General features: G+C 47.2%; 1 protein-coding gene across 4 annotated transcripts; it reads right to left on the bottom strand.

Annotated features, from left to right (window-relative positions):
- Positions 1–1,746: 1,746 nt before the first annotated feature.
- LOC112545270 (C->U-editing enzyme APOBEC-1-like) lies at positions 1,747–23,939 on the bottom strand. 4 transcript variants are annotated; one of them, XM_025183025.3, is made up of 5 exons: positions 23,719–23,871; positions 22,437–22,464; positions 15,596–15,996; positions 13,724–13,839; positions 2,661–3,293 (listed from the first exon to the last, which is right to left on the bottom strand). In XM_025183025.3, the coding sequence occupies exons 1-5, from the start codon at positions 23,738–23,740 to the stop codon at positions 3,195–3,197; spliced, it is 666 nt and encodes a 221-aa protein (XP_025038810.3). In that variant the 5' UTR covers positions 23,741–23,871; the 3' UTR covers positions 2,661–3,194. The 4 variants fall into 4 exon arrangements, with proteins under 4 accessions (XP_089627787.1, XP_025038810.3, XP_075758081.2 ...); XM_089771661.1 differs by lacking the exon at positions 13,724–13,839 and having other exon boundaries at positions 1,747–3,293; positions 23,719–23,939; XM_075901966.2 differs by lacking the exons at positions 22,437–22,464; positions 23,719–23,871 and adding an exon at positions 19,985–22,427 and having other exon boundaries at positions 2,663–3,293.
- Between the last annotated feature and the right edge of the window lie 1,556 nt (positions 23,940–25,495).

The raw sequence follows: 25,495 nt of genomic DNA, 5'->3' as shown, positions 1-25,495 counted from the left end.
TAGCGCATTAGTCCAGGAGCCCACCTTGTCCGTGAATACAGAGGCAAAGGAAGCATTGAATACTTCAGCTTTCCCCACATCATCTGTCACTAGGTTACCTCCTTCATCCACTAGGGGCCGCATACCCTCTCTGATCACCTTCTTCTTGTTAACATGCCTGTAGAAACCTTTCTTGTTATCCTTCACATCCTTAGCCAGTCGCAATTCCATTTGCACTTTCACCTTCCTGATAACCCCCTAGCATTCTTGGTCTATACATTTAAACCTCTCCCTGGTCATTTGTCCAAGTTTCCACTTTTTGTAAGCTTCCTTTTTGTGCTTAAATTCACCAAGGATTTCCCCCATAAGCCAATCCAGTCTCCTACCATGTTTGCCTCTCTTCTTTATTCTTTCCTTCTTATTCTTTCTGTTCCTTCTTTCTCCTTTCTTCCTTTCCTGCTGGTCTCCTTCTTGGACCCCAGTTTATATAGTGAAACTTGAGTTCTGCTTAGCTATACCTTAACCAATTATTTTAGTGTAATTTTACTAACTAATCATAACATACTGTCACAGAATTACCTAACCAATCATACCCCACCACCTTAGTTGACTTACAGCTACCAAAATTACAGCAGACAGAAACGGTTAGAAACCAGACAGAGATATCACAGACAAAAAGGAAAGCAAGGACCATAATCATAGGCTGAGGATTCCACAACCCCAACTATTGGTAAGGAGTTTCTTGCCAGAAGAGATGCTTTCAAAGTAAGTTTTCTTTTCCTATCTTGAGATCTGTTCATGTATCTGGTGACAGTAGGTGCCATTAGGACAGAGTCTTCTGAACAGCCTGGTGTGACACTATTGTAATGCAATTTAGATGGAATGTGAGTATGTGACTTCCTGCTTTACAGGTAATGGCTGCTGCTCTTTCAATCTTCCAATAGGGCTGCCTATAGTAGGCCTTCCAATATGGCTTCAGAAAAAGGCTGTATTCTTAAACCTTAGGGTTGCTTCCTACCCTACACAGCCCAAGGGATGCCACAACTATAAGTCACTGGGGAAGAAGAAGAGAAAGGGGAATAGCCACTGGCAACCCGCACTCATTTTTCAATCAAAGTTTGGTATTTTCCTGCTTCTTCTTGTACACCCAGTAATTTTTCTATATTACACAATGGGCAATGCCAGACAGTATCCCCTGCCCAGAATGGCTGGGAATCATGTAGAGCATCCATCACCTCTAGTCAGTAGTCTTTCCCCATTGCCAACAGCAAGAAGCTGGAAGCTCTCACAACAGCCAGCACTCCTGTACTTTCCCTTCCTGTTGCGAGTGGCTGGAAGGAGGTGGCTAGGAACTTGGCTTCCCTTCTGGCACCATTCCTTTCTGTGCCACCAGCTGGAAAAGCGAGACTGACATAACCCTGACGGAACTACAATTCTTACATTGTTTGCTGGGAGCCTTCTGCAGGGGCAAACCAGGCCTATGTTGGACAGGCTTTCATTGGGATGGAGGCAAGTGACTAGGGTTGTCAGATATCTGGTATTGACCCAGACAGTCTGGTATTTTTACCTCCTGTCCAGTAAAAATGTCCTAAACACCTAAAATGTCCGGTATTTTCTGATTTTTTCCAGGCGAAGAGGCGAAAATACCAGACACCTGGCAACCCTACCACACTCAGCAACCAGGCCCAGCCCCTAGACTCCCCCCTACCCAGCCCCTGGGACATTCCTGGACCCCCCCTCTCAACCCTCCTGAGCCCTCCCTCCTCCCCACTTACCTGGTTCCACAGGGGAGCTCTCTTCCGGCATAGAGTAAGAAAACAAAATGACCGCTGGCAAAAAAAACGCCCCAAAAGCCTTAAAGGGGCTCTTTTTTTGTATTTTTGGGGTTTTTTGGTCTCCCCTCTTTTTTTCTCAATAGTGTTGTTGGTTTTTTGGGGTGTGTGTTCAGTATTTTTGGTTAAACCATCTGGCAACCCTATAAGTGACACACTATTGTTGCCTCAGTAAAACCTAAACACTAAAAGCGGTGCTTCCTGTGAAGGAACATTTTCTGTTTCATTCTGTTGTCTTTTAATGGTCAGAACTAATACAGAAAATAAAGCCAAGAAATACAGTGATAGAAAAATAAGCTCAAGTACTAAAATAGCAGGAAAAATTCTCTCCAAAATACAAATCCATATAAAAATTATCTGTTTGTCTAATCCTGATGCAAACAGTTTGTTGCTTTGAGTTTGTAACTGTAATTTCTCAAGGTGCAATAAATATGATTGAGACATGATGGGTGAGGTAGAATCATTTATTGAACGAATTTCTGTGGGGGAGAGAGACAAGCTTCTAAGCGACAGAGACCTCTACTTCAGGTCACAGAGTTCTTTGTAGCCTGAAAGCTTGTCCCTTTCTACCAACGGAAGTTGGTCCAACAAAAGACCTTGCCCACCTTATCTCAATCATATCCTGGGACCAACATGGCTGCAATAACACTACAAAGATAAATACTGTAGGAATGTCCAGTTCACTAAGGCTTTGTATACACTATGGCTTTTGTCGGAAAAAGAAATGCAAATGAAGCACTGATTAGCATATTGTCACTCTTCATTTGCATAATCCAAGCCATTTTTGTGTAAGTGTTTATGGCACAAAAACAAGCAGTGTGGATGTTCCCTTTTTGTGCAAGATCCTTATCCCTATCTGGAAGAGGGCTAAGGATCTTGCACAAAAAGGAAACATCCACACTGCTTGATTTTGTGCAAAAACCCCTTGCGCAAAAACGGCTCGGAATAGATTACGCAAATAAAGTGTGACAATATGCTAATCAGCGCTTCACTTGCATTGTCTTTTCTGGCAAAAACTGAGAGTGTAGACATAGCCTAACGGGGAAGGCACAGAGACATCTCCAATTGCACACACAAAGGGACCTCCTCCTCTAGCTCCTGCTCAAAGGGCATGCCAGGCTGGTGAGAAGAACTGATTTCCCAACTCCCCTCCCCTCCACATACACACACACTTCTCCCCCTGCCCATGTATTGCATATGGAGACTCAAGGGCCTGTTAATAATAATATTTCAGAACTTCTTGCTGGCTGTTTCTGAGTGGCTCCTGTTGCAGCCCTGTTGGTCTGGCAGTGGTGACTGGCTGGTGCTTCAGGTGAGGAGGTCGATAGATGTCGGTGTGGGGCTGGAGATTCTAACGTAAAGGCTGTGTCACTAGCTGCTGCATCATACTCTTGTAATAGCATTTGGCACTAGTTGTCTCACAGGACGAGACTGGCGGTGCTGATGATGCTCACTGATGTCTTGCTGACAACAAAGGGAGTCCTTGGGGAGAAAGAAGAAAGCTGGGGGTTAAAAACTAAAGGCCGAAAGCCCCTGTGTTTTCCTTTTAGCATTGCTCGGAGGTTTACAATAAAGTACCTTTCATGAGAAATCACTTTTAACCCAGTCCAGCAGGAAGAGACCTCAGCTGAGTGAGAGTATAAGGGAGATCAGAGGTTAGGCTTACTGTGCATTATAACTCAGCTATGGAAACAGACTGGCCACGGGGTGGTTTCAAGGCAAGCAAAACTCTCAGTTTTCTCCAAGGCCGAGGTATAGCTACAGGTGGGCTTGAGTAGTCCTTGGCCCACCTACTTTGCAGCCAGGCCTACCCCTATGGGGCTTACCCCACTTTACTCCAGTGCTCCAGCCAGGGAGTGGAGCCAGAGTTCCTCCCCCTCCCCATGAAACCTCCTATCCTCTTCCTTCCCTCGCCCCATTCTTGCCCTCCCACCCAAAGTTGGGGGCCTGGGTGGGGCCCTTCTAGCTACGCCACTGCTCCAAAGAAAGCAGGATATCACCTCATATTTTGCACATTTACCTAGGACCCAGCAAAGCATCTAAGCATGTGCTTAACCTTAAGCATGTCAGTAGCTCCATTGAAGGCAAAACTTCATGGTCCCAATTTACACTCCATGGAGGACAATAGGGTTGTATGGGGAGGAGGAGAATATATGAACATTTATTATTCACACTTGCTTGTTAGCTGTACACTTGGGGCAAAGCCTGAAGTTCTTACTTAGTCCTTAGAGTCCTTAGAGTTGTCTAGAGAATGTGTGTGTGTGTGTGTGTGTGTGTGTGTGTGTGTGTGTGTGTGTGTGTGTGTGTGTGTGTTCCACTCCAGCTCATTTGAAGAAGTGGATTTTGCCCATGATAGCTCATAATCCTATATATATTTTTGTTAGTCTCATAAGAGTGCATCTACACAGAGATGCTAGTTTGAAATAAGCTACACAATTTGAGCTATGCAAATTGCATAGCTTATTTCAAGATAGTCTATTTCAGAATTTGGCACTGTCTATCCAGCACCAAATTTCAAACTAGAGCACTATTCCGACAAGTCCCTTAATCCTCATGGAACGAGGTTTACCGAGATGATGCAATAGCAAGCCCATTATTTCGATTGCATTTGAAATAACTTGAGTGCTGTTTAGATGTGAAAAAATGCTATTTTGGGATACCAGGATGTATCCCAAAATAGTGTCGCTGTCTAGACGTTTCCTAAGGTGCCACACTCTCTCTCTCTACACAAACATGTTTACATATGTGTATGTGCGTGCATATGTGCATAATAAGCTTTTTTAAAACTGTCCAATGACTTTCACTCTATATATTCTAATTTTATACCAGGCACGAGCAAGTCTCAGGCAAAAGCAAGGTGAGACTGTTGAACCACCATGATATGTTAAATTAACTGGTCGGTTTAGAGAACAGACACTGCGTTTCTCTCCGTGGAATTCACTTTCAGGCAGAATTAGCAAATCTGGGTTTGTGAGCCCTAACATCCTCTGTTCAAGAGCCACCACGAACCTATCAGACAAGCTAAATAAACATAGAGGTAGCTGGGAGTGAAATGGAAGGTCCTGTTCTTTGATCAGAAATTAAACAAGTCAATTACAAAGTCCCCTGTACTTACTCTTAGTCTAATCTTCTATGGCTACTTCTAGCCTCTTTTGAAAAAGCCTCTTTCAAAAAAGAGCATCTAGACTACAACCAGTACTTTCGAAAAAACAAGCCACTTTTTCGAAAGAGAGTACACAGGCAATCTGAATACTCTCTTTCGAAAAAACACAGTTTGCATTACATAGTGCCTTTTTTCAAAAGAGCACTTTCAAAAAAAGGCATTCTTCCTCATAAAACTAGGTTTTCCACTGTCAAAAAAACTGCTGCATGTTTTCAATTTACTTTCGAAATAACACAGCAGCAGTCTAGACTCAGGGGAAGTTTTTTCAAAAAAAGGTCACTTTTTTTGGAAAAACAAACACCCTCTAGTCTAGACACACCCTATATGTTGTTTTTATTTGTCTAGGTGCATAACCTCTCCCCCATTAAAAACTATTCCTAGAGCATCAAAGTCATTAATGAGGTTTTACTCCTGGAACACTCCTGGATGCGAGAGAGCAGGGCCAGACTAAGGGGTGGGCTAGCTAGGTAGCTGCCCAGGGCACCATCCGCAGGGCCCTGCATGGCCAGGTGCAGCCCACCCTGGGTGGCCCAGGGCTGCGCACCATCAGCAGTGGCTGGGTCGACTGGGTAGCACATGCGCCGTGAGTCCACCTACGCACCCTGGGGGCGGGTCTGTGCATGCGTCATGCACCCGGAGGCATGCGCTGTGCGCCCAGAGGTGGGGCTGTGTGCCCTGGGGGCGGCGTCGTGCGCCTGGGGGCCAGGGTGCCAAAATGGCTTGGGCCGGCCCTGCGAGGGAGCACTAGCCCCATTTTACAGAGCTGTGTCACACAAAGGATGAGGAGACTTGTCCAAAGTTACCTACAAGTCTGGCTATGCTAGGAACCAAACCCTGGTCTCCTAGGGTATCCCAAAATAGCTACCCCATGTCCAAGGAACATGCCCATTATTTCAAAATATTTTTTAAAATATGGACGTGCTATTTTGCCATCCCTGTAAACCTCGTTGCATGAGGATTAAGGGGTGGCTTGAAATAGTGCTCTATTTTGAAATTTGGCACTGTGTAGATGCTCCAAAATTTGAAATAGCCTATTTCAAAATAAAAGTTTGGGTGTAGTGTACCCTTACTGAAGGCAAACAGAGCAAGAATAACAGAGCACCAAGAGAGTCATTGTTATTTGACCATCTTGCAGGAAACAGTTATTAGGGCAGGTAAGTTTTGAGTCTCCTGTCCTTAGGTCCTAAACCTGCAAATGGATCTGCCCTAGTGAATTTAGGCTAATGCTCAGAGACCTACGGACATCCATGGCCCTGTTATGAAGGGCAGTAATTGTGTTTTTCAGCCATGCTAGCTTGATGGAGTTACCTTAAAATGACTAGAAAGCCCCAGCAAGGTGAAGATGTATTCCCCAGGCTACCCCAGAGCCAATTAATATAGCATTAGATGTGTTAGCCTGCAGTTGTCAGTCGTGCTTGTCAATCATGCTAAGCTAATATGACTGAACTAACCCAATTGCAAAACACCCTTTACAGACTGCCAAGAGAGGGCACAGAGGGACCCCTGCAGGGACACTGAATTAGTTGCAGGATCTGAACCTTAAAGGAAAAGGGACTAAGAGCAGTTTACACAGCAGACAGGTTAATGGAAGAGGTGCTGTTTGTCTCCACACACAAAGCTTGATTAACTCAGTTCATGTTCCTAGTCTGTACATCCCCGCAATGCAGACCCCAAAGAGCAAAGAAATAAGCAGGTAAGTCATTTGATAGCTCAAATCCACTCAGTTACCTGTATCAAACTCCACTTCCGAAGAGCCTGAATGCTGAGCATTTCCAGTAAACAAACTTGGGAGGGACACAGTTCTATTATTCTGATCAGGGCTAGAAAAAAGCTCTTATAGGCTGTGTCCAGACTCAGGGGCTTTTTCGGGAAAAGTAGCCTTTTCCCGAAAAAACTTCCCCTGCGTCCAGACTCAAGCCGTGTTCTTTCGAAATTATTTCGAAAGAACGCGGCTTTTCTTTCGATGGCGGTAAACCTCAATTTACGAGGAAGAACGCCTTCTTTCGAAAGTTTCTCTTTCGAAAGAAGGCGTTCTTCAATGTAAATAGGGCTTCCTCGAAAGAGAGCATCCAGACTCGCTGGGTGCTCTCTTTCGAAAAAGCGGATTGCTCTTTCGAAAGATCCGCCTGCAGTCTAGACATAGCCATAGATAAGATAAGATAAGAACCGCACTGGTGAGATCAAGTGTCTTCCAACAATACTCAATGCCAGGTGCCCCAAAAGGAGTGAACAGAACAGGCAATCATCAAGTTATCCCTCCCCTGTCATGCATTCCCAGCTTCTGACAAACAGAGACTAGGGACATGATCCCTACACCTTCTGGCTAATAGCCATTGATGGACCTAACCTCCATGAATTTATCCAGCCCTTTTTTGAAATCTGTTACTGTCTTGGCCTTCACAACATCCTCTGACAAAGAGCTCCATAGGTTGACCATGTATTGTGTGAAGAAACACTTCCTTTTGTTTAAATCTGCTGCCCATTTCATGACCCCCAATTTGTCGTGTAATGAGGAATAAAAAACACATCTTAATATCTACTTTCTCCACACACATCATGGCTGTGTCTAGACTGCATCCCTTTTCCGTAAAAGGGATGCAAATTAGACACATCGCAATTGCAAATGAAGCGGGGATTTAAATCCCCCCCACTTCATTTGCATAAACATGGCTGCCGCTTTTTCCGGCTCGGGGCTTTGCCGGAGAAAAGCGCCAGCCTAGACGGGGATCTTTCGGAAAATAAAGCCTTTTCCGAAAGATCCCTTATTCCTTTTTTTAAGACGAATAAGGGATCTTTCGGAAAAGGCTTTATTTTCCAAAAGATCCCCATCTAGACTGGTGCTTTTTTCTGGCAAAGCTCCGAGCCGGAAAAAAGCGGCAGCCATGTTTATGCAAATGAAGCGGGGGGGATTTAAATCCCCGCTTCATTTGCAATTCCGACTTGCCTCATCTGCATCCCTTTTACGGAAAAGGGATGAAGTCTAGACACAGCCACACAGAGGACAGCCATTTCTAGTGCCACATTCATAAGTGACCATACAGACTGTAATAAATCATTGGAAGAGAAGACTGAGGGAGGGGGACTTCCCTTGGAAACATTTGGGATTGCTCATAAATATGTGTCTTGAATTATATGAAGATGCTACAATGATGCTATCTTAGATGCTGAGCCTTCTTCCATACTGCCTGAAACACCCTTCCTGAGCTGTTCCACTCAATGTCACTGTCTTCTTTGCATACTGAGGGCTCCTGAGCACCCTCAATTCCTCATTGAACTTTGATGCACCCCAAAACACAAAGAAACCAAAGTGCAGGACACACTCCAACCAAAATCAATCGTGCTACATAGTTCTGACTTTTCTTTCTGTAATAACCATGACGTGGCTAAACCAGCAGAGCATAACAACAGTCCAAATGGCTGAGTAACTACACACACCCAACACTATGCACACATGCTTGCAAACACACAAGAACTGGAACAAAGAGCTCAGGGAACAGGCACCAGGAAACAAATAGGAATGGAGAGCAGAAAGGCATCTCTCTCTCTTTCTCTCTCAGGCTGTGTCCAGACTCAGGGGTTTTTTCGAAAAAAGTAGCCTTTTTTCGAAAAAACCTCACCTGCGTCTAGACTGCAGCCGCGTTCTTTCGAAATTAAATCGAAAGAACGCGGCTTTTCTTTCGATGGCGGTAAACCTCAATTTACGAGGAAGAACGCCTTCTTTCGAAAGTTCCTCTTTCGAAAGAAGGCGTTCTTGAATGTAAATAGGGCTTCTTCGAAAGAGAGCATCCAGACTCACTGGATGCTTTCTTTCGAAAAAGCAAGCCGCTTTTTCGAAAGTTCAACGTGCAGTCTAGACGCTCTCTTTCGAAAGAGGCTCTTGCGAAAGAGCCTCTTTTGAAAGAGGCTTGCAGTCTAGACATAGCCTCAGGGTGTGTCTACACTACAAAGTTAATTCAAAATAACAGCAGTTATTACGAATTAACTTTAATAGCATCTACACAGGCAAACCGCTATTTCGAAATAGTGGAGCCCTTATTTCGAATTTGGTAAACCTCATACTACGAGGAGTAACACCAAATTTGAAATAACTATTTTGAATTAAGTGCTGTGTAGACACTTAATTCGAAATAGGAGGTCTCCAGCTCTTCCCAGGGAGCCCTGGTGGCCACTCTGGGCACAACAAGGAAAACTTACTCTCCTCTCCCCAGCCCTGGAGCCATTAAAGGGGTAGACCCTGGCCACAGTGCCTGTGCCAGCTCCAAACCTGCCAGCCCAGAGCCAGCAGGGGCCACTGGGGCCCTTGACCCAGTGGCCCCAAAACATGAGCCAACAAGCCACTGGCACCCAGCCCTCCACCGCTCCCCAGGAGCAGTCTGCCAGCTCCCAGGAGCCTGACAGGGGCTAGAGAAGGTGGGTGCCTTCGTGGTCCAGGGTGGAGATCATGGACCTTATTCAGGTTTGGGGGGGATGCCCCAAAGTCCATGATCTCCTCACTAGACAGAGGAATGCAGCCACCTATGGCAGGATAGCTGCCAGCCTGGCCACCAAAGGCCACATGCGAACCCAGGAGCAGATTAGCATGAAAGTCAAGTTGGTCTGATGAGACCCCCAATCCTGAGCCCTGAGCTTCCCCTCCCGCTTCTTCCCCTTGCTTCCCCTTCCAGCTCCCTCCTCCCAGGTTTCCCCCTCCCCTCTCCCATCCTCTCTCTTCCCCTCTCCCACCTCCTTTTCCTAGTCTCCCCCGAGGTTCATCCGCCCCCCCCCCCAGTTTTGTTCAATAAACCCAGTTTCTATTTTTGAACATATATGTCTTTTCTTTCATCAGGAAGGGAGGCTAGGGAGCGGTAAGTGGAAGGATGAGGGGGTATGTCTACACTGCAAAGTTAATTCGAACTAACAGCTGTTAGTTCGAATTAACTTTAATAGGCACTACATTAGCAAACCGCTAGTTCGAACTTAATTCAAACTAGCGGAGCGCTTAATTCGAACTAGATAAACCTCATTCTACGAGGACTAATGCCTAGTTCGAATTAAGTAGTTCGAATTAAGGGCTGTGTAGCCACTTAATTTGAACCAGTGGGAGGCTAGCCCTCCCCAGCTTTCCCTGGTGGCCACTCTGAGCACAAGCAGGGAAACTCTTCTGCCCCCCTCCCAGCCCCGGAGCCCTTAAAGGGGCACGGGCTGGCTACGGTGCCCGTGCCAGGTGCAAGCCTGACAGCACCCAGCCAGCAGACCCTGCACCTGGCACGGCATGAGCCAGCCACCCGCTGTCACCCAGCCCTCCGCCTCTTCCCGGGACCAGGCTGGCGGCTCCCAGGAGCCTGCCTGGGGCCGCAAGAGGCGGGCGCCCGCTTGGTCTAGTGCAGACATCGTGGACCTCATCAAGGTTTGGGGGGAAGCCTCTAACGCCCATGACCTCTGCACTAGGCACAGGAAAGTGGCCATCTATGGCAGGATAGCTGCCAGCCTGGCCACCCAGGAGCTGGTTTGCATGAAAATCAAGGTGGTCCAGTGAGACCCCCGACCCTGAGCTTAGAACATAAAAACATAAGAATGGCCGTACTGGGTCAGACCAAAGGTCCATCTAGCCCAGTAGCCTGTCTGCCGACAGCGGCCAACACTAGGGACCCTGGAGGGGATGGACTGAAGACAATGACCAAACCATTTGTCTCGTGCCATCCATCTCCAGCCTTCCACAAACCATTCCTACCCCCTGGAGATCACTCCACGGACCCAACCTCCATGACTTTATCTAAGTTCTCTTTAAACTCTGTTCTAGTTCTAGCCTTCACAGCCTCCTGCAGCAAGGAGTTCCACAGGTTGATTATTTCCTTTGTGAAAAATAACTTTTTGTTATTAGTTTGAAGCCTGCTACCCATTCATTTCATTTGGTGTCCTCTAGTCCTTCTATTATGGGAACTAATGAAGAACTTTTCTTTATTCACCCTCTCCACACCACTCATGATTTTATAGACCTCTATCATATCCCCCCTCAGTGTCCTCTTTTCTAGGCTTAAAAGTCCCAGTCTCTTTAGCCTCTCTTCATATGGGACCTGTTCCAAACCCCTGATCCTTTTAGTTGCCCTTTTCTGAACCCTTTCCAAGGCCAAAATATCTTTTCTGGGGTGAGGAGATCACGTCTGTACACAGTACTGAAGATATGGCGTATCATAGTTTGATACTTCCCCTCCTCCTTCTTCCCCTGGCTTCCCCCTTCCAGCTCCCTCCTCCCAGGTTTCCCCCTCCCCTCTCCCATCCTCTCTCTTCCCCTCTCCCACCTCCTTTTCCCAATCTCCCCAGAGGTTAATCCCCCTCCCCCTCCAGTTTTGTTCAATAAAGAGAGTTTCTATTTTTGAACACACGTGTCCTTTATTTTTTACATCAGGAAGGGGGGCTAGGGAGGGGTAAGTGGAAGGAGGTGAGGGAGGAATGGGGCACGAGCCCCCGATGGGAAGTACTGGGGTGGCTCTGTGGGCTCCTCGGTGTGGAAGCTCTCCTGCAGCCCTCCGAATTACCTCCCGCCCCCCCGGGATGGCAGCCTGCGGCAAGTGCAGCCAGGCTAATGGCCGAGTGCTGTGATGTGCCGAGTGTGGGCATTCAGGGCACTCCAAGCCAGCACTGTTTTGCTGTCCCTCATCGAGTTAGACAAGCGAGCGGGGAACCCCTGAGAACTGTCTGTCCGGGGTGGGGGTCAGGTCCCTTTAAGCACAGCCCTCGGCTAGCCTGAGACAGCAGCTCCACGCTCTAAGTCCTAACCTGATGCCCTGCCCCAGCCTTAACTTCGGTTCAGGGTCCACTCAATGTGGACAAGCTAGTTCGAATTAGCAAAATACTAATTTGAACTAGTTTTTATGTCTAGATGTACTAGTTTGAATTAGCTTATTTCGAATTAACTAATTCGAATTAAGTTAGTTCGAATTAGTGCTGTAGTGTAGACATACCCTGAGGGAGGAATGGGGCATGAGCCCCAAGTGGGGAGGACCGGGGAGGCTCTGAGGGCTCCTCGGGGTGGATGCTCTGCCTCAGGGCCTCCTGGATCCTGACAGCCTCCCGATGGACTCCCCGGATGGCAGCCTGCAGGAAGTGCAGCTGGGCTGATGGCAACGACCCCACGAGATGCACCGGTGTGCCCAGGGGCAGCTCTGGCTCCATGTGGCTGAGTGGTGTGGTGTCCCGAGTGCAGGCACTCAAGGCACTCCAAGACAGGACTGCTTTGCTGTCCCTCATCGAGTTAGACAAGCGAGCGGGGAACTCCTGAGAACTATCTGTCTGGGGTGGGGGTAGGGTCCCTTTAAGCACGGAGCTCAGGTAGCCTCAGGCAGCAGCCCCACACACTAAGTCCTAACCTGATGCTCTGCCGGCACTGGTTCTGGCCAGCCTTAACTTTGGTTCAGGGTCAACTCAGTGTGGACTGCTATTTCGAAATAGCAAAATGCTATTTCGAAATGGTTTTTGTGTGTAGATGTGCTATTTTGAATTAGCTTAATTCGAATTAACTATTTTGAATTAAGTTTGTTCAAAATAGCACTGTAGTGTAGACATACCCTCAAACACACGCATATTATTACATGCCTACAAGAAAGTACCTGAGTGGAATTCAATATGGGCCAGATTCTATTGCTGTAAATCAGTGTAGTAGTTCACCTGAAGTCAGTAGAGTAATGCAGGTGTAAATCAAGATTATATTACTTGTATTGCTCAAAGGAAACTCTAAAATACTACCCACAGTTGAGTTCTCAACTACTGTATTCCTTGGACATGATCAATCAGCACTTTGACCTCTTTTACACTGTACTTCCCTTTCCTACCTTACACTGGCTTGCTTGTCTTGTCTTGTGCATGTCTGTGGGATAAGACCCCTATCTTATTACATTTTGTGCAGTGCCTGCAACCTTGGGGATGCCACCAGGAGCAAATAAGTGAACAAAATAATAAGAGAACAAACTTACTTGCAATGCTGTAGGGGGGACTTTAACTGAAGTGATGGGGTGCGGTTTCCTGAGACTATGGAATGATCAGGGACTGCTAATCTCTTTGGTGATGTACAGACCTTGTGCCACAGCCACAGAGGCTGTAAATTGGTGTAGACTGTTACAGTCCATGCTCCCCTGTGCAAGCTATGTCTTCAGCTATACGACATAAGCTCCCTCCTGATACTTCTTGCTGCCAGCAAGTGAGTGGAGAGAGAGCAGGGGCAAGGTGTGAGAGCCAAGGTGACTGGACAGGGTAGCAGGCTGGGCACGTGAGGCAAGAAGTTGTTCCATGAAAAGGGTGATATTATTTACCGCTCCCTAGAGCACGGTGCAAGCCCAATTCATTCTCTGGGCTGCCCCTGCACGCTGTGACATTCCAGTCCCGCTGGACTGCACTTCCTGAACTGACTTCAAACACTGGAGGCCCTGATCCTGCCTGGAGCCCTGCCTGGTACTACTGCTGCTAACAGGCTATGTGCACACTACAGCTGCACCAGGATTCTTGATGTCTCCCAGGGGCGTGACTAGGCCACCTCCTCAGGGCCGGTGTGGCCAGCGCTGTTAGCAGGCGAACTTTTCCCATTGCCACAGCTACAGGAGAGCTCTCTCCCCTGGACTTAGAGCACCCACCCGAGCAGTGCTACAGTGGCACAACATAAGCTCTGAGCATAGCCACCGCCTCAATGGAGATGCCACAGCTGGGCCATTAGAAACCTAACTCTCCTATGATGTAAGATTGTTCTTGGATCCAACATTCTCGCCAAATATCTACTCACCCAACGGTCACGCTGGTGAGCTAGACCATAGAACACGATCTGGTGAAACCAGGGCCAGAAGTTACCTTCCTTCCTATTTTGATGTGCAACAAATATTCTCCAGCAGTATCTGTAATCTGAAAAAATGCATATTCTGTCAGTCCTGGTGAGCGACATGTTCAAGGTCCCTTCCTGCTCAGTAAGGGGTCAGTGAAGATTGAGGTAAAATCTGAACTCAGTGTTGACCAGAAGGCCTAGGCCACTGTCTATTTTCTTCATTGTAATCTTCTGCGCTCATATCTCCTGAAAGGCCCCCCAGCATGCATCTGCAGGGGGATCAACACACGAGGGCTCTGCATTCAGGCTGATGGAAAGGATGGTTTCAGCAAAGAACTATGCAAGCCCCTCATTCATCATCAGCCTGAGACAATACCAGTTACGTCCCGGGAAAGGCCCGCTCTGGGTTGCTCCACTCACAGCTCCATCATTCTGCCACGTATCAAATGGGGAGGAAATGGGGAGGGGCTGGAAGTGCTTGGGATTGTTTGCTGGAGCCAAAGAGGATGTAGAAGGAAGGGGCCCGGCTTTAGAAAGAGTGCACATGTGGCCCCGCTGCCCTGTGGAGCTGATAGAGGGAGCTGGGGTGATAGCTGCTCTTGGGGCTTGGTTCAGGGAGGAAAGGAATGCAGGCAGAGGGAAGCACCTCTCAATATCTCCCCACTCCTGGCTATCAGTTTGGCCAAGAAGCCCTCCTGCTGCAGGAAGGGGGTTGTTTGGGGGCTTATACTGCAGTGTTCCCTGTAAGCTGAGCACTTGGATAGCCACCCATGAGAGATTCAAATGCCATCCAGCCAATCAGCAGAGCATCCACAGCTGGCAACATGTGTTTCTATTGGTGGTGCACATCCACACATGCACCTAACAACATTTCCATCTGCACATGGATGGAAAAAAATTAGAGGGACCATTATTTGCCATTTCCCACTCTGACATTGCACACCTCACCCTGCCATAGGAAAGACGCAGACCATGTATCAAGAACACTGGCCTTGGTCACTTTTCTTGCAGCCCCCTCCTGTGCCACAGTTTGAAGCAGCCTGGGAACATGGCAAAGAGGTGCAGGGGTGCGAGGATGCTGTCAGCGTGGCACTGAACACTACACGTGGCATTTGGGGCACAGATGAAGAGACTCTCTGCACTCCTGCCAAGCTTTGGCCTCTTCACAGGGATTGCCAGCAAGGGGCTGGGTGTGACACTGGGTGCTTGGACTGTCCATACCCAACCAACAACTCATTTCCCACAAAGTGGCTATAGCTGCTAATGTGGGGAGCTCATCAGCGGTTGTGACTGGTTGGTTTTCAGGCCTGTTAACAAGTGGCAGCTTCTGACTGGCTTTGCTGACCTGAACTTTTGGACACTACAGCTCAGGAATTGAACAGGCCTATAAACTGACTGTTCCATGTTTCCATTCCCCAGTTCCTGCAACCAGCCAGCTTGCCTGGCCTGGAACTGGATTGGAAATGGCACCCTCTAAATTAGAGGATGCACATGATAGTCTCTGACATCCCTTGCCATCCAGTCCCCAGCTGTAACAAAGGCCTTGTCTAGACTGGGATAAAAGTTGTGACGATGGAATGGCGTAGCTAACATGTGCTTAGTGACTTGGTCTAAATATCTAGTGTGGCCAAACAATTTAGACTTTAACACGTGGAAAACTGTTCAAGCTAACACCTCCGTTCCCCCCTAAACTTCAGCTGGACCAGATTAGTGCATGCTAAAGGCTTGTCTTACCTGCACTAGGCTTTTCAAATGCATTAGCAGCCATCAGCTAACATGCTCTAGCATCATGCCTTTGGTCCTAGCCTAGACAGGGCCAAAGAGTGGGTAGGATACCTTTCAGTTTCATGATGTCTATGTCTACTCCGTTCTTCATCAAGTTCCTGATGCCTTGTTGGTTGCATTCGTCCTCACGTCTAAAGACCCTTGCAAATCTAATTTTCAGAGTCACACTGGGGTGGGCCTTCAGGAACTCCACAATACAGTGGCAGCATTCCCCACAGGGACTCCAGGACAGGAACCAGGTGATGGAGCAGCGCACTGATGGCCTGAACTCTGCCGTCTTGAAATCACGTTCCAGGCATACAACTTCAGCATGTTGGGCTGTGTTGCTTTTACACCACTGCCTCCAGAACTTTTTACTTCTGCCCCACTTCATTTCATACAGCAGGTATGTCACTTTTGGAGTTGTACCTGGGTTGTAATTTTCCTTAAAATCATTTGATTGTATCTTCCACCTGAAACACAAATGTTACGATGGATGCCGACACCTTTAACTGCCCCCTTTTCATTCTGTCTATCATGTGCAAAGCCTTCACAATTTGGAAGTGCCGCCATCCCAGCAATCCCAACGCACTCTACAGGCTGCCTATAAAGGTCTCACTCTCTGAAAGAAAATAACAGGTACAAAATCCAAGTGGAACTGCAGAAAGAATTTTATGAACTAGAATACACTAAGGGTATATCTACACAGCAAAGTTATTTGGAAATAACAGCCGTTATTTTGAAATAACTTTCCTAGCATCTACACAAGCCAACTGCTATTTCGAAATTAATTTGAAATAGCGGAGGGCTTATTTTGAAATTGGTAAACCTCTTTCCACGAGGAATAGCGCCAATTTCAAAATTGCTATTTCAAAATAAGCATTGTGTAGATGCTTATTTCAAAATAGAGGTCCTCCTGCCCTTCCCAAGATGCCCTGCTGGCCGCCCTGGCCACAAGGTAACTTCTGACCTGATGCCCCATCAGAACCAGTTCTGGCTGGCCTTAAATGTGATTCAGCGTCCAATCAGTGTGGACATGCTATTTTGAAATAGCAAAAAGCTATTTCGTAATGCATTTTGTGTGTAGACGCGTTCTTTTGAAATTAGATATTTCAAAATAACGCTGTAGTGTAGACATACCCAAAGACTCCTGCTGCTTGTAGTGTATTTCTGCACCAGCTATGGCCTGGCTGCAGAGCTTGAGTAGAAACACCAGGTCTGATCATCATAGAGTCCTTTAAAACTGTGCCAGAGATGGCTGAGGTTCATTTAAAGTATTTCTCATACACTGCCTCCTAGTGGCTGACCTGTATAGTATAGTTTATCTATAGCACCCCCGTTCTGAGTCACCCACACAGCTTGTGCATAGCACCCGTAAGATCAACCTGCAACCTGGGGTCAGTGCTGGTTCAGAGAGGAGAGTAATACTGCGGTAATGAGAACTGTACCTTTAACTGAGTTTAATGTTCCAGACAAATATTCACAGGGGTGGGGTGGGAGCTGACAAAACCAATGTTCTGTTCTGTAGTGGCAGCTGATGTGTCACTGAATACAGAGGATCTTTTTCAAGCACCTTGGGACTAGTGGGCAAAAGGGCATCTGCGGGCTGGATTCGGCCCACTAAGTGGATTGATCCGGCCTGTGGAGGCCCTGCCATGTCCCCAGACCAATCAGGGCCTTGGGACTGGGCCGTGCATGGCGCTTAGCGTTAACCCTGGCGGCTGACTCTAAGCGCTGCATGCCCGAGGGCACGGAGTGAGAGATTTCATGTGCTCCCTCCCCCACAAGCTAATCAGGGCTTGGGGGCAGGAGGAGCATGCACAGTCTCCTCCCGCACTGCTCCCATCCTGAAGGGAACGTGCAGCATTTAGAAGTGCCGCACTCTCTTTGCAGGAAGGGGGCAGGGCAGGAGGAAACTTTGTGCACTTCTCCCACCCCAGGGCTCTGATTGGCTTGGGGGCAGGAGAGTGCGCGAAGTCTTCTCCCACAGCCAGGGGTGCCGGCACCTCTCTGGGGGGGAGGGGGCAAAGACTTCCAATCAGGGTCTGTGGGCAGGGAAGCACGGAAGTGTCCTGGCCCCACTCCCTCCACCTGAGGCCCCACCTGGGGCCACTTCAAAAATATCTGAAGTGGCCCCCAGTCAAAAATTATTGCCCATTCTTGGACTAGTGTGAGTAGTTAATGCCGCCTGGTATCCAGAGTAAATAAAGATTACAGACAATAACCAGATGGATGAATGGAACTGCCAAAAGCTCCTCCAGAGCCGGAAGTCTCTGGAAAGGTATGAAGACAAATGGAAGAAATCTGATCAGTGCCTCATTCTGTATCTACAACAGTGGTTCCCAACCTTTTCAGGTTGTCGGGCGCCAGGGGGCGTGGCCGTTCGCCCGCCGGGCGCCAGGGGGCGGGGACACTTGCCCGCCCGGGGGCGGCCCCCCCCAGCCGCATGCCCAGGGGCGGGGCCCCCCACAGCCACAGGGCCGGGCTCCCCCCCATAGCCACGTGCCCAGGGCCAGCGCCCCCCCCCCGTAAGCGCCGTGTGCCCGGGGCCGGCGCTCCCCCCATAAGCGCCGCGCGCCCGGGGGTGGGGCCAAGGCCGGCGCCGGAGCCGGCAAGGGCACGCGCGGCACCCCCGGGGGCAGGGCCAAGGCCGGGGCCGGCACTGGGGCCAGGGCACGCGCGGCGCACCCGGGGCTGGGACCGGCCATGCGCCCGGGGCTGGCACCTGCCGCACACCCAGGGGCAGGGCCAGCCCAGATTTCTCCGCGGGCGCATGTAAAGATCCCGGCGGGTGCCATGGTGCCCGCGGGCACCAGGTTGGGGACCACGGATCTACAAGAACACGAGCCATTGAAAAGGAAGCCCGCTTCAGAAGGCAGCCTTATTTCTGACGATAGCAGGTTCTGAAGTACTTAATGTTCAGTTATCTCAAGCAGAGAGGGTGCAGCAGAGAAATGTGAGGGGTTCTGCATGCCATATAAAAATGAGCAGTCCAAAGGGTACTGAGAGAAGCAAATCTGTAAATGAGTTTGTGACTGATCTAAGGCTGAAGAACCAATGTTGCAGTGTTGGGGAGGCTAACTGCCCTGACAAGAGACAAGATTATGGGTGCGTCTACACAGCAATTCTGTTATTCTGAAATTATTTTTAAAATAATGGACAGCTTATTTCAAAATCTGTAACCCTCATTCCGTGAGGAATAATTACCTATTCCAAAATAGCTATTTCAGAATAGAAGTAGTATGGATGCTCTACTGCTGCTATTTCGAAATAGCTCCTCCCCAGGGCCATTCAGAGTAATTACTCCCCAGTGCCTCCTGGGGCTCTAAATCGAGGTAACATGTCTACATTAGGAAAGCCGGCCTCGGACTAATTTTGAGGCTTCCCTGTAGCGTAGATGTGCTATTTCAAAATAAGCTATTCCGGAGTATTTCTTCCAGAATAGCTTATTTTGAAATAAGCATGCAGTGCAGATGTACCCTATGATTGTAATCTGAGCCAAACAACAATACCCTCATAGACAGGCTACTGGGAGACCTGGAATTAATCCTCATCAAGGCGATTAGAATTTGCCCAGAAAGGAACAGAAGTCCCTAATCTACAGTGAAGCTTGGAGAGGTGGACAATGCTGTGCCACTATGGCCAATATAAAGAAATCAAAACAATGGGTACATCTAGACAGCAGCACTATTTTGGGATACTTCCCAAAACAGTTAGGGTATGTCTACACTACCCTCCTAGTTCGAACTAGGAGGGTAATGTAGGCATACCGCACTTTGCAAATGAAGCCCGGGAAATTCAAATCCCGGGCTTCATTTGCAAGTGCGGTATGCCTACATTACCCTCCTAGTTCGAACTAGGAGGGTAGTGTAGACATACCCTTATTCTGTGCCTTTTAAGCAAGCCCATTATTTCTAAATATGACAGGCTTGCTAGTCCAACACCCCTGTAAACCTCATTCCACACTATGTAGACAGTGCCAAATTTCAAAATGAGCTATTTCAAAATTAACTTGAAATAAGCTTCAGAATTTGCATAGCTCAAATTGCATAGCTTATTTCAAGCTAAGGGTGCAGTGTAGATGCAGCCATATGAGGAGAAGAGGAAGAGGAAGACGAAGAGGAAGAGGAAGGAGAGCGACCTGAGACAGAAAGACACAGGGAGCTGAAATCAGAGTTCAGCAAAAATAGCAGATGGAGCCACACACACTGCCAGCCAGCACCAGTCAGGACAATGCTTGGTATACAGGAGAAGATGCAGGAACTGCAATAACTTTCATCACTTTGCAAAAGTTTGCAAGCAGAATGGAGCAGAATGGGCATAGCGTCAACAAAAAGAATGATCACAGACCCACTAGTGCTGCTGAATTCTTCATAGAAACAATGAGCAACATTCCAGTAGAAGATGTTTGGCTTGCCAGCCTTAAGGCAAATGGCATGTATTCATTGCTAAAAGATTTACCTGGAGTTGCTCAGGTCCTTGACTCAATTCATTTTTGGTTTTTGGAAAATAAAATGAAAAGGCTCCTGCTTCATTTCAATCATTGCTCTGGGGTGGAGCTGGAGCTCAGTTCAGTACGCAGGCTTCAACTCAGGGTTCAGTACACAGGCTGCCCTGGTGGGGGAGTGGACAACCCTAGCCCTCTTTCACCGCAGCAGCTTGAGGCCAGGTGAGAAGCACCTCTCCATGGCCGCTGCCACTCCAGACAGTTACCCTTGCCTTAAGGAAGAAGCTAAAAGAGGATCTGAATAGATATATTCCTGGGAATTATAGAGTGAGACAACAGATAGGGACTATCACTAGTTACTGTACATAAAAAGGATGGAACCCTTCACTTCTGTATGGACCCCAAAGAGTTAAATCAATATGTAAAAGGGAAACATTTCCAACAGCTTCAAAAGAGAAGAAATTTGGGGGAGGATAGTGGGGATAAGGATTATTTTTCTACGTTCAATTTGCCAGCAGGGTTCTGGCAAGTGCCCTTAGAAAAAGCAGAGCACATGTGCCTAATAGAGCTGCCCAAACCAGCTACCCAAGCATGCTACTGTGTAATGATGTCCAATGAACACAAGATGTCTCACCTCATAAAGAGTTTGAGAAACTGGAGGAGTGAATTGAAGAGACCTCAGTCGTGAAAGGAAGAGCAAAACTAAGTTGTGCTTGGAAGGCCTCCAAGAGGGGCATTTGTTTTACAGCACCATGGCCAAGTTTATGCATCACAGGCACTTGCAAAATCAGCTCCAAGTAAAATGGAAGTTGGGGCAAGAGGAGAGTTTTACCTTAGGGAGGAGATTTCCCAAGTGATCTCTTTCCTGGTTTTCTTGGACTTACTCGGGTGGTGGATGCAGATTTCCCAAAATCCAAGTATTAGGATTTTTGGAGGAAGTTTTTTCTTACCAGAGCCTGTAGAAGCAAGATTTTGGAATGCTCTTGCGAGCCCCCACTTCTGCATTCATCATGCCAGAGTGGGGAACACCCTTGACAACTTGACACATATCTAAGAATACAGACCAAGTCAAGCAAAAGAGCCCATGAAGGTGGCACAGAATAAATTGTCCCCCTGGAGCAATGTTTACGTTGTCTGGAAAAAACCTGTATACTCTCACTTCCCCAAGGTAGCTAGAAGATCCTATAGCTAAACAGATGATTATGCAAATCAAATCTATTTTTGCTAGCCACGGTATATCTGCCATAGCAATGTCTGACAATGGGCCGTAGTTTCTTAAGCATGACTTTATGCAGTCTGCAGTGAGATTTGGGTTGAGACATGTAAGCACCAGCTCCGTGGGTGGATGGGAAAAGGTGTTAAAATTATGACGTGGCCAATGGAAAAGCCTGCAGAGTCAAACTCTGAGTCACAGTTCACACCATTCATCACGGAAAGCTGCCACTGAAACACATAACCATCTATAGACATTTTGTGTAACAGAAAGCTGAGAACTGGAAAGCCTGGAGTGATAGAAGTAACGTCAGAAAAACTGAGGATTTCCAAATGTTCAAGAGACAGATAAAGATAAACAAAAATCAATTTGGTTTGGTGTCCCAGAAGCTGCGACCATTTCATGAACATGGTGCAGTGATGTCACAAGGGTTTGCCCCACACTCCTATGAGGCTGTCAACCCAGACAGACACATGCTGAGGAGGAATAGGCAACACCTTCTCCAACTTGCAGAAGGAGGGGAGATATGGAGTCCTGAGTTTGCTCTTTTGCCTCTGAAGGCCTCAGGTAGGTAACAACCAGATGAGGTTAAGACAACTGAACCCCAGACAGAGGATGGCCAGAATAAACGGCCTCCCTGCTTCCTGACTGCAGAAGCAGTGATATTTGACAGGAGACCTCTAAGTCCAAGCATTGGTGCAGGGCAGCTCAGAGGTTAATTGAATATTGTGAAGTTCAGTTAGGAAGTTTCATTGTGGCTTGTTAAGTGTTATTATTGTTATTAAATGTGGCTGGGAAAGGAAGAGGTGCATTGGGAACTGTAGCCATAAGTGTTGCAGCTTCCCAGACAGGCAGTCTGGAGGAAGGGTGCTGCAGAAGCTCATGGACCTGTTATGCAGAGGAATCTGGACCTTGTCACGGAATAAGAGGATCTTCTTAAGCACTACCCATCCCTGTAGCACAACACTTCCTGGCACCATGTTGTGGCATCAAGGGTAAGCACTAACTCAGAAGAGAAAGCCCTTCCCACTAGGGCCCCCCACTCTACTCTGCAGCACAGCGCCCCCTAGCACCGCAGTATTGCATCCAGCACTGATGAAAGCAGTGAAACTGGGGAACAGAGACAGGGAAAGCATCAGGTCTGGGATAGAAATGCTGAGAGGGAAAGGAGCTTCAGAACTTTCCAGATCCGGCTCTCTCTGGAAGTCACTGGCAGGTCAGCCAGTGCTGGGTTATGGAACTGTCCTTCTCACCCTGGGTTGGTGCCTCTGGCTGAGCCATCTGTTGGAAAAGGATGAGATAATCACCTGTCGTCTGGTGGTGCCAGAAATTTTGAACAAGACAGGAACCCACCTACTGTCTTTAACCTTTAGATCAGGAGCACATCACACCTAATCTACTTATCATCCGCATGGTCCTAACAGATGATCCTTGCTTAGGCTTGGAAAGAATGGGGCTTCCAGATCCCTGTTAATACCCAGAGTTCCTGGCTTAAATTTGATGGTCAGTTCAGCTATGTGTCAATTTAATCTCAGATAGTTATATGCATGCATATGACTTTGATCTCAAAGCAGTTTTGCATCTATGGAGCTTCCTGAACTTCAGGGGCATTACTACTGATTTACACCAGCATACTGGAAAGCAGAATCTGGTCTTCCACCCCTGTTTACAGTATGTACAAGAGACAATTGGTAGTCAGAGATTGGTCTATCTCTCCCTTGGTCACAATAATAAGGAGACAGAAAGAAATATAATCAAACTTTTTCTCTTCTCCTTGATGTTTGTTTGTTTTTCATCTGTATTTGACCATTCACAACTTTTTAAAAATTGTTGGTTTCAATTTAGTGCTGATGAAAGCTCTGGACTTACTTCCTGTTAATGACTGACAAGAACACATTGGGTAGAGCCCCCACATTTCTCCACCTAAACCTGACCAGGCCGGCAAACCTTTACGCTTCAGACAGGAACTGTCTCATGTTCCCCAATTCACTTCACAGAGGAAAATTCTATTTATTTATTTAGGATTAAAATTAGAAAATTGCCTGCCCAAGTCCCTAGGCACCCTATTATAATGAATTACACCGTAAATATAAGTAAAACAAATTTCAGCAGTAGCAAAATCATCTGTTTCACCAGATGCCCGCCAGCCGGTCACCTACTCCTTCATCCTCTCAAATTTATGAATTAAATAAAACACATTTGGATTTCTTGGTGGACCAAAAATAAATCAAATCATTGTTCTGTTTTTATATAAATCTCTGAGAAGATCTTAGGATGTTGAATGTGTCCTGAATATTTCTAAATAATGTTTAACAAAATGAGACTCCTTTCCCCACCCAAAACCCATTACCTACCTTTTTTAAATTTAATATCATAAGTTTAAAAACATATGAGAAACATATAGACAGATAACATCGCACATAGAAAATCACACACATATGTGTGCTTGAAGACACATGTATATACCCACAGCACTACACATCCACCAGTTTACATATGAGCCTAAAAATGAACACACAAATACTATTCATTTACCTTTTTCTGTGCCAGCAGTCATGGATTTTTCTTGTACTTTCCGCGTCTGGGTAGTCTTCTTTTATTACAAGTTTATCTCTCTTTCAGTTTCTATTCCTTTGAGCACTGAGAATTTTGGTCTACGCCTACTCATGGTGCTACATGCAACTACAAGTAAAAAGCCACGCCCCAACATCCCTTCATTATACCCTCAAAAGTGCCAGAGTGGACAGTGCTATGTAGGTGGGAGAGGAAGAGAAATTCCATGAATGGTAAAGGGGGGGAGGGACATGAGTGGAAAAGCTAGTGCACCACTGAATTAGTCCCATTGACTCAGGGCAAGTCTACACTTAAAGACTAGCTGTAGAGCTTTAGTGAAGAGACTCCAAGGCTTTGTGTACGTGAGCAAGCTCACAGCAGCACAGCCACACAGTCTCTCATGTGGCAGCTCTGAGCCAGTGGGAGAGAGCTTTCCCGCCAACATAATAAAACCACCTCAGCAGCTTTGTCAACAGGAGAAGCTCTCCCATCCATAGAGCACTGTCCACACTGCCACTTTTGTTGGTGAACTTATGTCACTCAGATGGGTGTTTTTTCACACCCTTGAATGATTTAAGTTTTGTCAATGGAAGTGGTGGTGTTGGCATGGTCTAAGCCATGGGTAGGGAACCTAAGGCTTGACTAGATCTGGCCCCTGAGGATCGGGGCTCCCCCTCAGAATTGAGAAGCCAGCGCTAGTACTCTGGAGCCTCCCCTGCTTTACTGCTCCCTTTGTGCACACAAAATCTACTAGCCCAACTGATTTTTCTGTGGGTCAGCAGCCCCTGACTCAAAAAAGTTTCCCCACCCCTGGCCTAAGCAAACTAGTGAAAGCTCTCCCATCAGCATAGTTAACCCTGCTCCCCTATTTACACCGGGAACTTATATTGGCATCGCTATGTCTTTCAGGGGTGTGAAAAATCTACAGCCCCTGAATTCTTCCGAGCTACCACCTCTCAGAAAGCTGGAATAATTACGATGAGGGGAGAACTCCTGTCAGTTTAGGTAGTTTCTACACTGAAGTGCGACAGGCATGCAGCTGTGCCACGGAAGTGGTATAAGCGTAGACATACACTTAGGTGAGATCACTCAGTCCTGTTTTTTGTTTCAGCTACCCGAGCACAGTACTACTATCTGTACTTATTGCAAAGAAGGTGGCAGAATTAAGCCCTCAGAGTAGAGTAACCTATTTCTGGCTCTGTGCTGTTGAAGAGGGTGAAAGGCTCAGGAAAGGGGAACATTGAGCTGGAGCAGAGGGAAATGATCCCATAGTTGGGACCTTCCTTCCAGAGGATGTTGTGGTATCCTCTCGCACTGAGGATACCTCTCCGGGAGAGGGAACGCCAGACACTAGGAAAAGGCAGGTATTAGTAATGGCGGATTTGATTATTAGAAATATAGACAGCTGGGTTTGCAATGACCAGGAGAACTGTATGGTGACTTGCCTGCCTGGTGCAAAGGTTGAGGATCTCTCAAGACATCTAGATAGACTTATGTGTAGTGCTGGGGAGGAACCAGTGGTTGCGATACATGTAGGTACTAATGACATAGGGAAGGGTAGGAGAGATGTCCCAGAGGCCAAATTTAGGCTGCTAGGAAAAAGATTGAAATCCAGGACCTCTATGGTAGCATTCTCTGAAATACTTCCAGATCCATACGCAGGGCCAGGTAGGTAGACAGAATTGCAGAGTCTCAATGTGTGGATGAGACAATGGTATAGGGAGGAGGGGTTTAGATTTATTAGGAACTAGGGAAACTT

This window comes from Pelodiscus sinensis, chromosome 1, assembly GCF_052426305.1.
Source record: "Pelodiscus sinensis isolate ZL-2025 chromosome 1, ASM5242630v1, whole genome shotgun sequence".
Taxonomy (NCBI): domain Eukaryota; kingdom Metazoa; phylum Chordata; order Testudines; family Trionychidae; genus Pelodiscus; species Pelodiscus sinensis.
Note: the sequence above shows the minus strand (reverse complement) of the source record. Positions and strands in the feature narration are given on the sequence as shown.

Excerpts from the sequence above, each read along its gene's own strand:
- LOC112545270 (XM_025183025.3), bottom strand. The coding sequence starts at position 23,740 with ATGACTGCTGGCACAGAAAAAG. Across the intron at positions 15,997-22,436 it reads GCCAGAGGCACCAACCCAGG|GTGGAAGATACAATCAAATG; the intron begins GTGAGAAGGACA and ends TTTGTGTTTCAG. Across the intron at positions 3,294-13,723 it reads CTCACCAGCGTGACCGTTGG|GACTCCCTTTGTTGTCAGCA; the intron begins GTGAGTAGATAT and ends TTTCTCCCCAAG.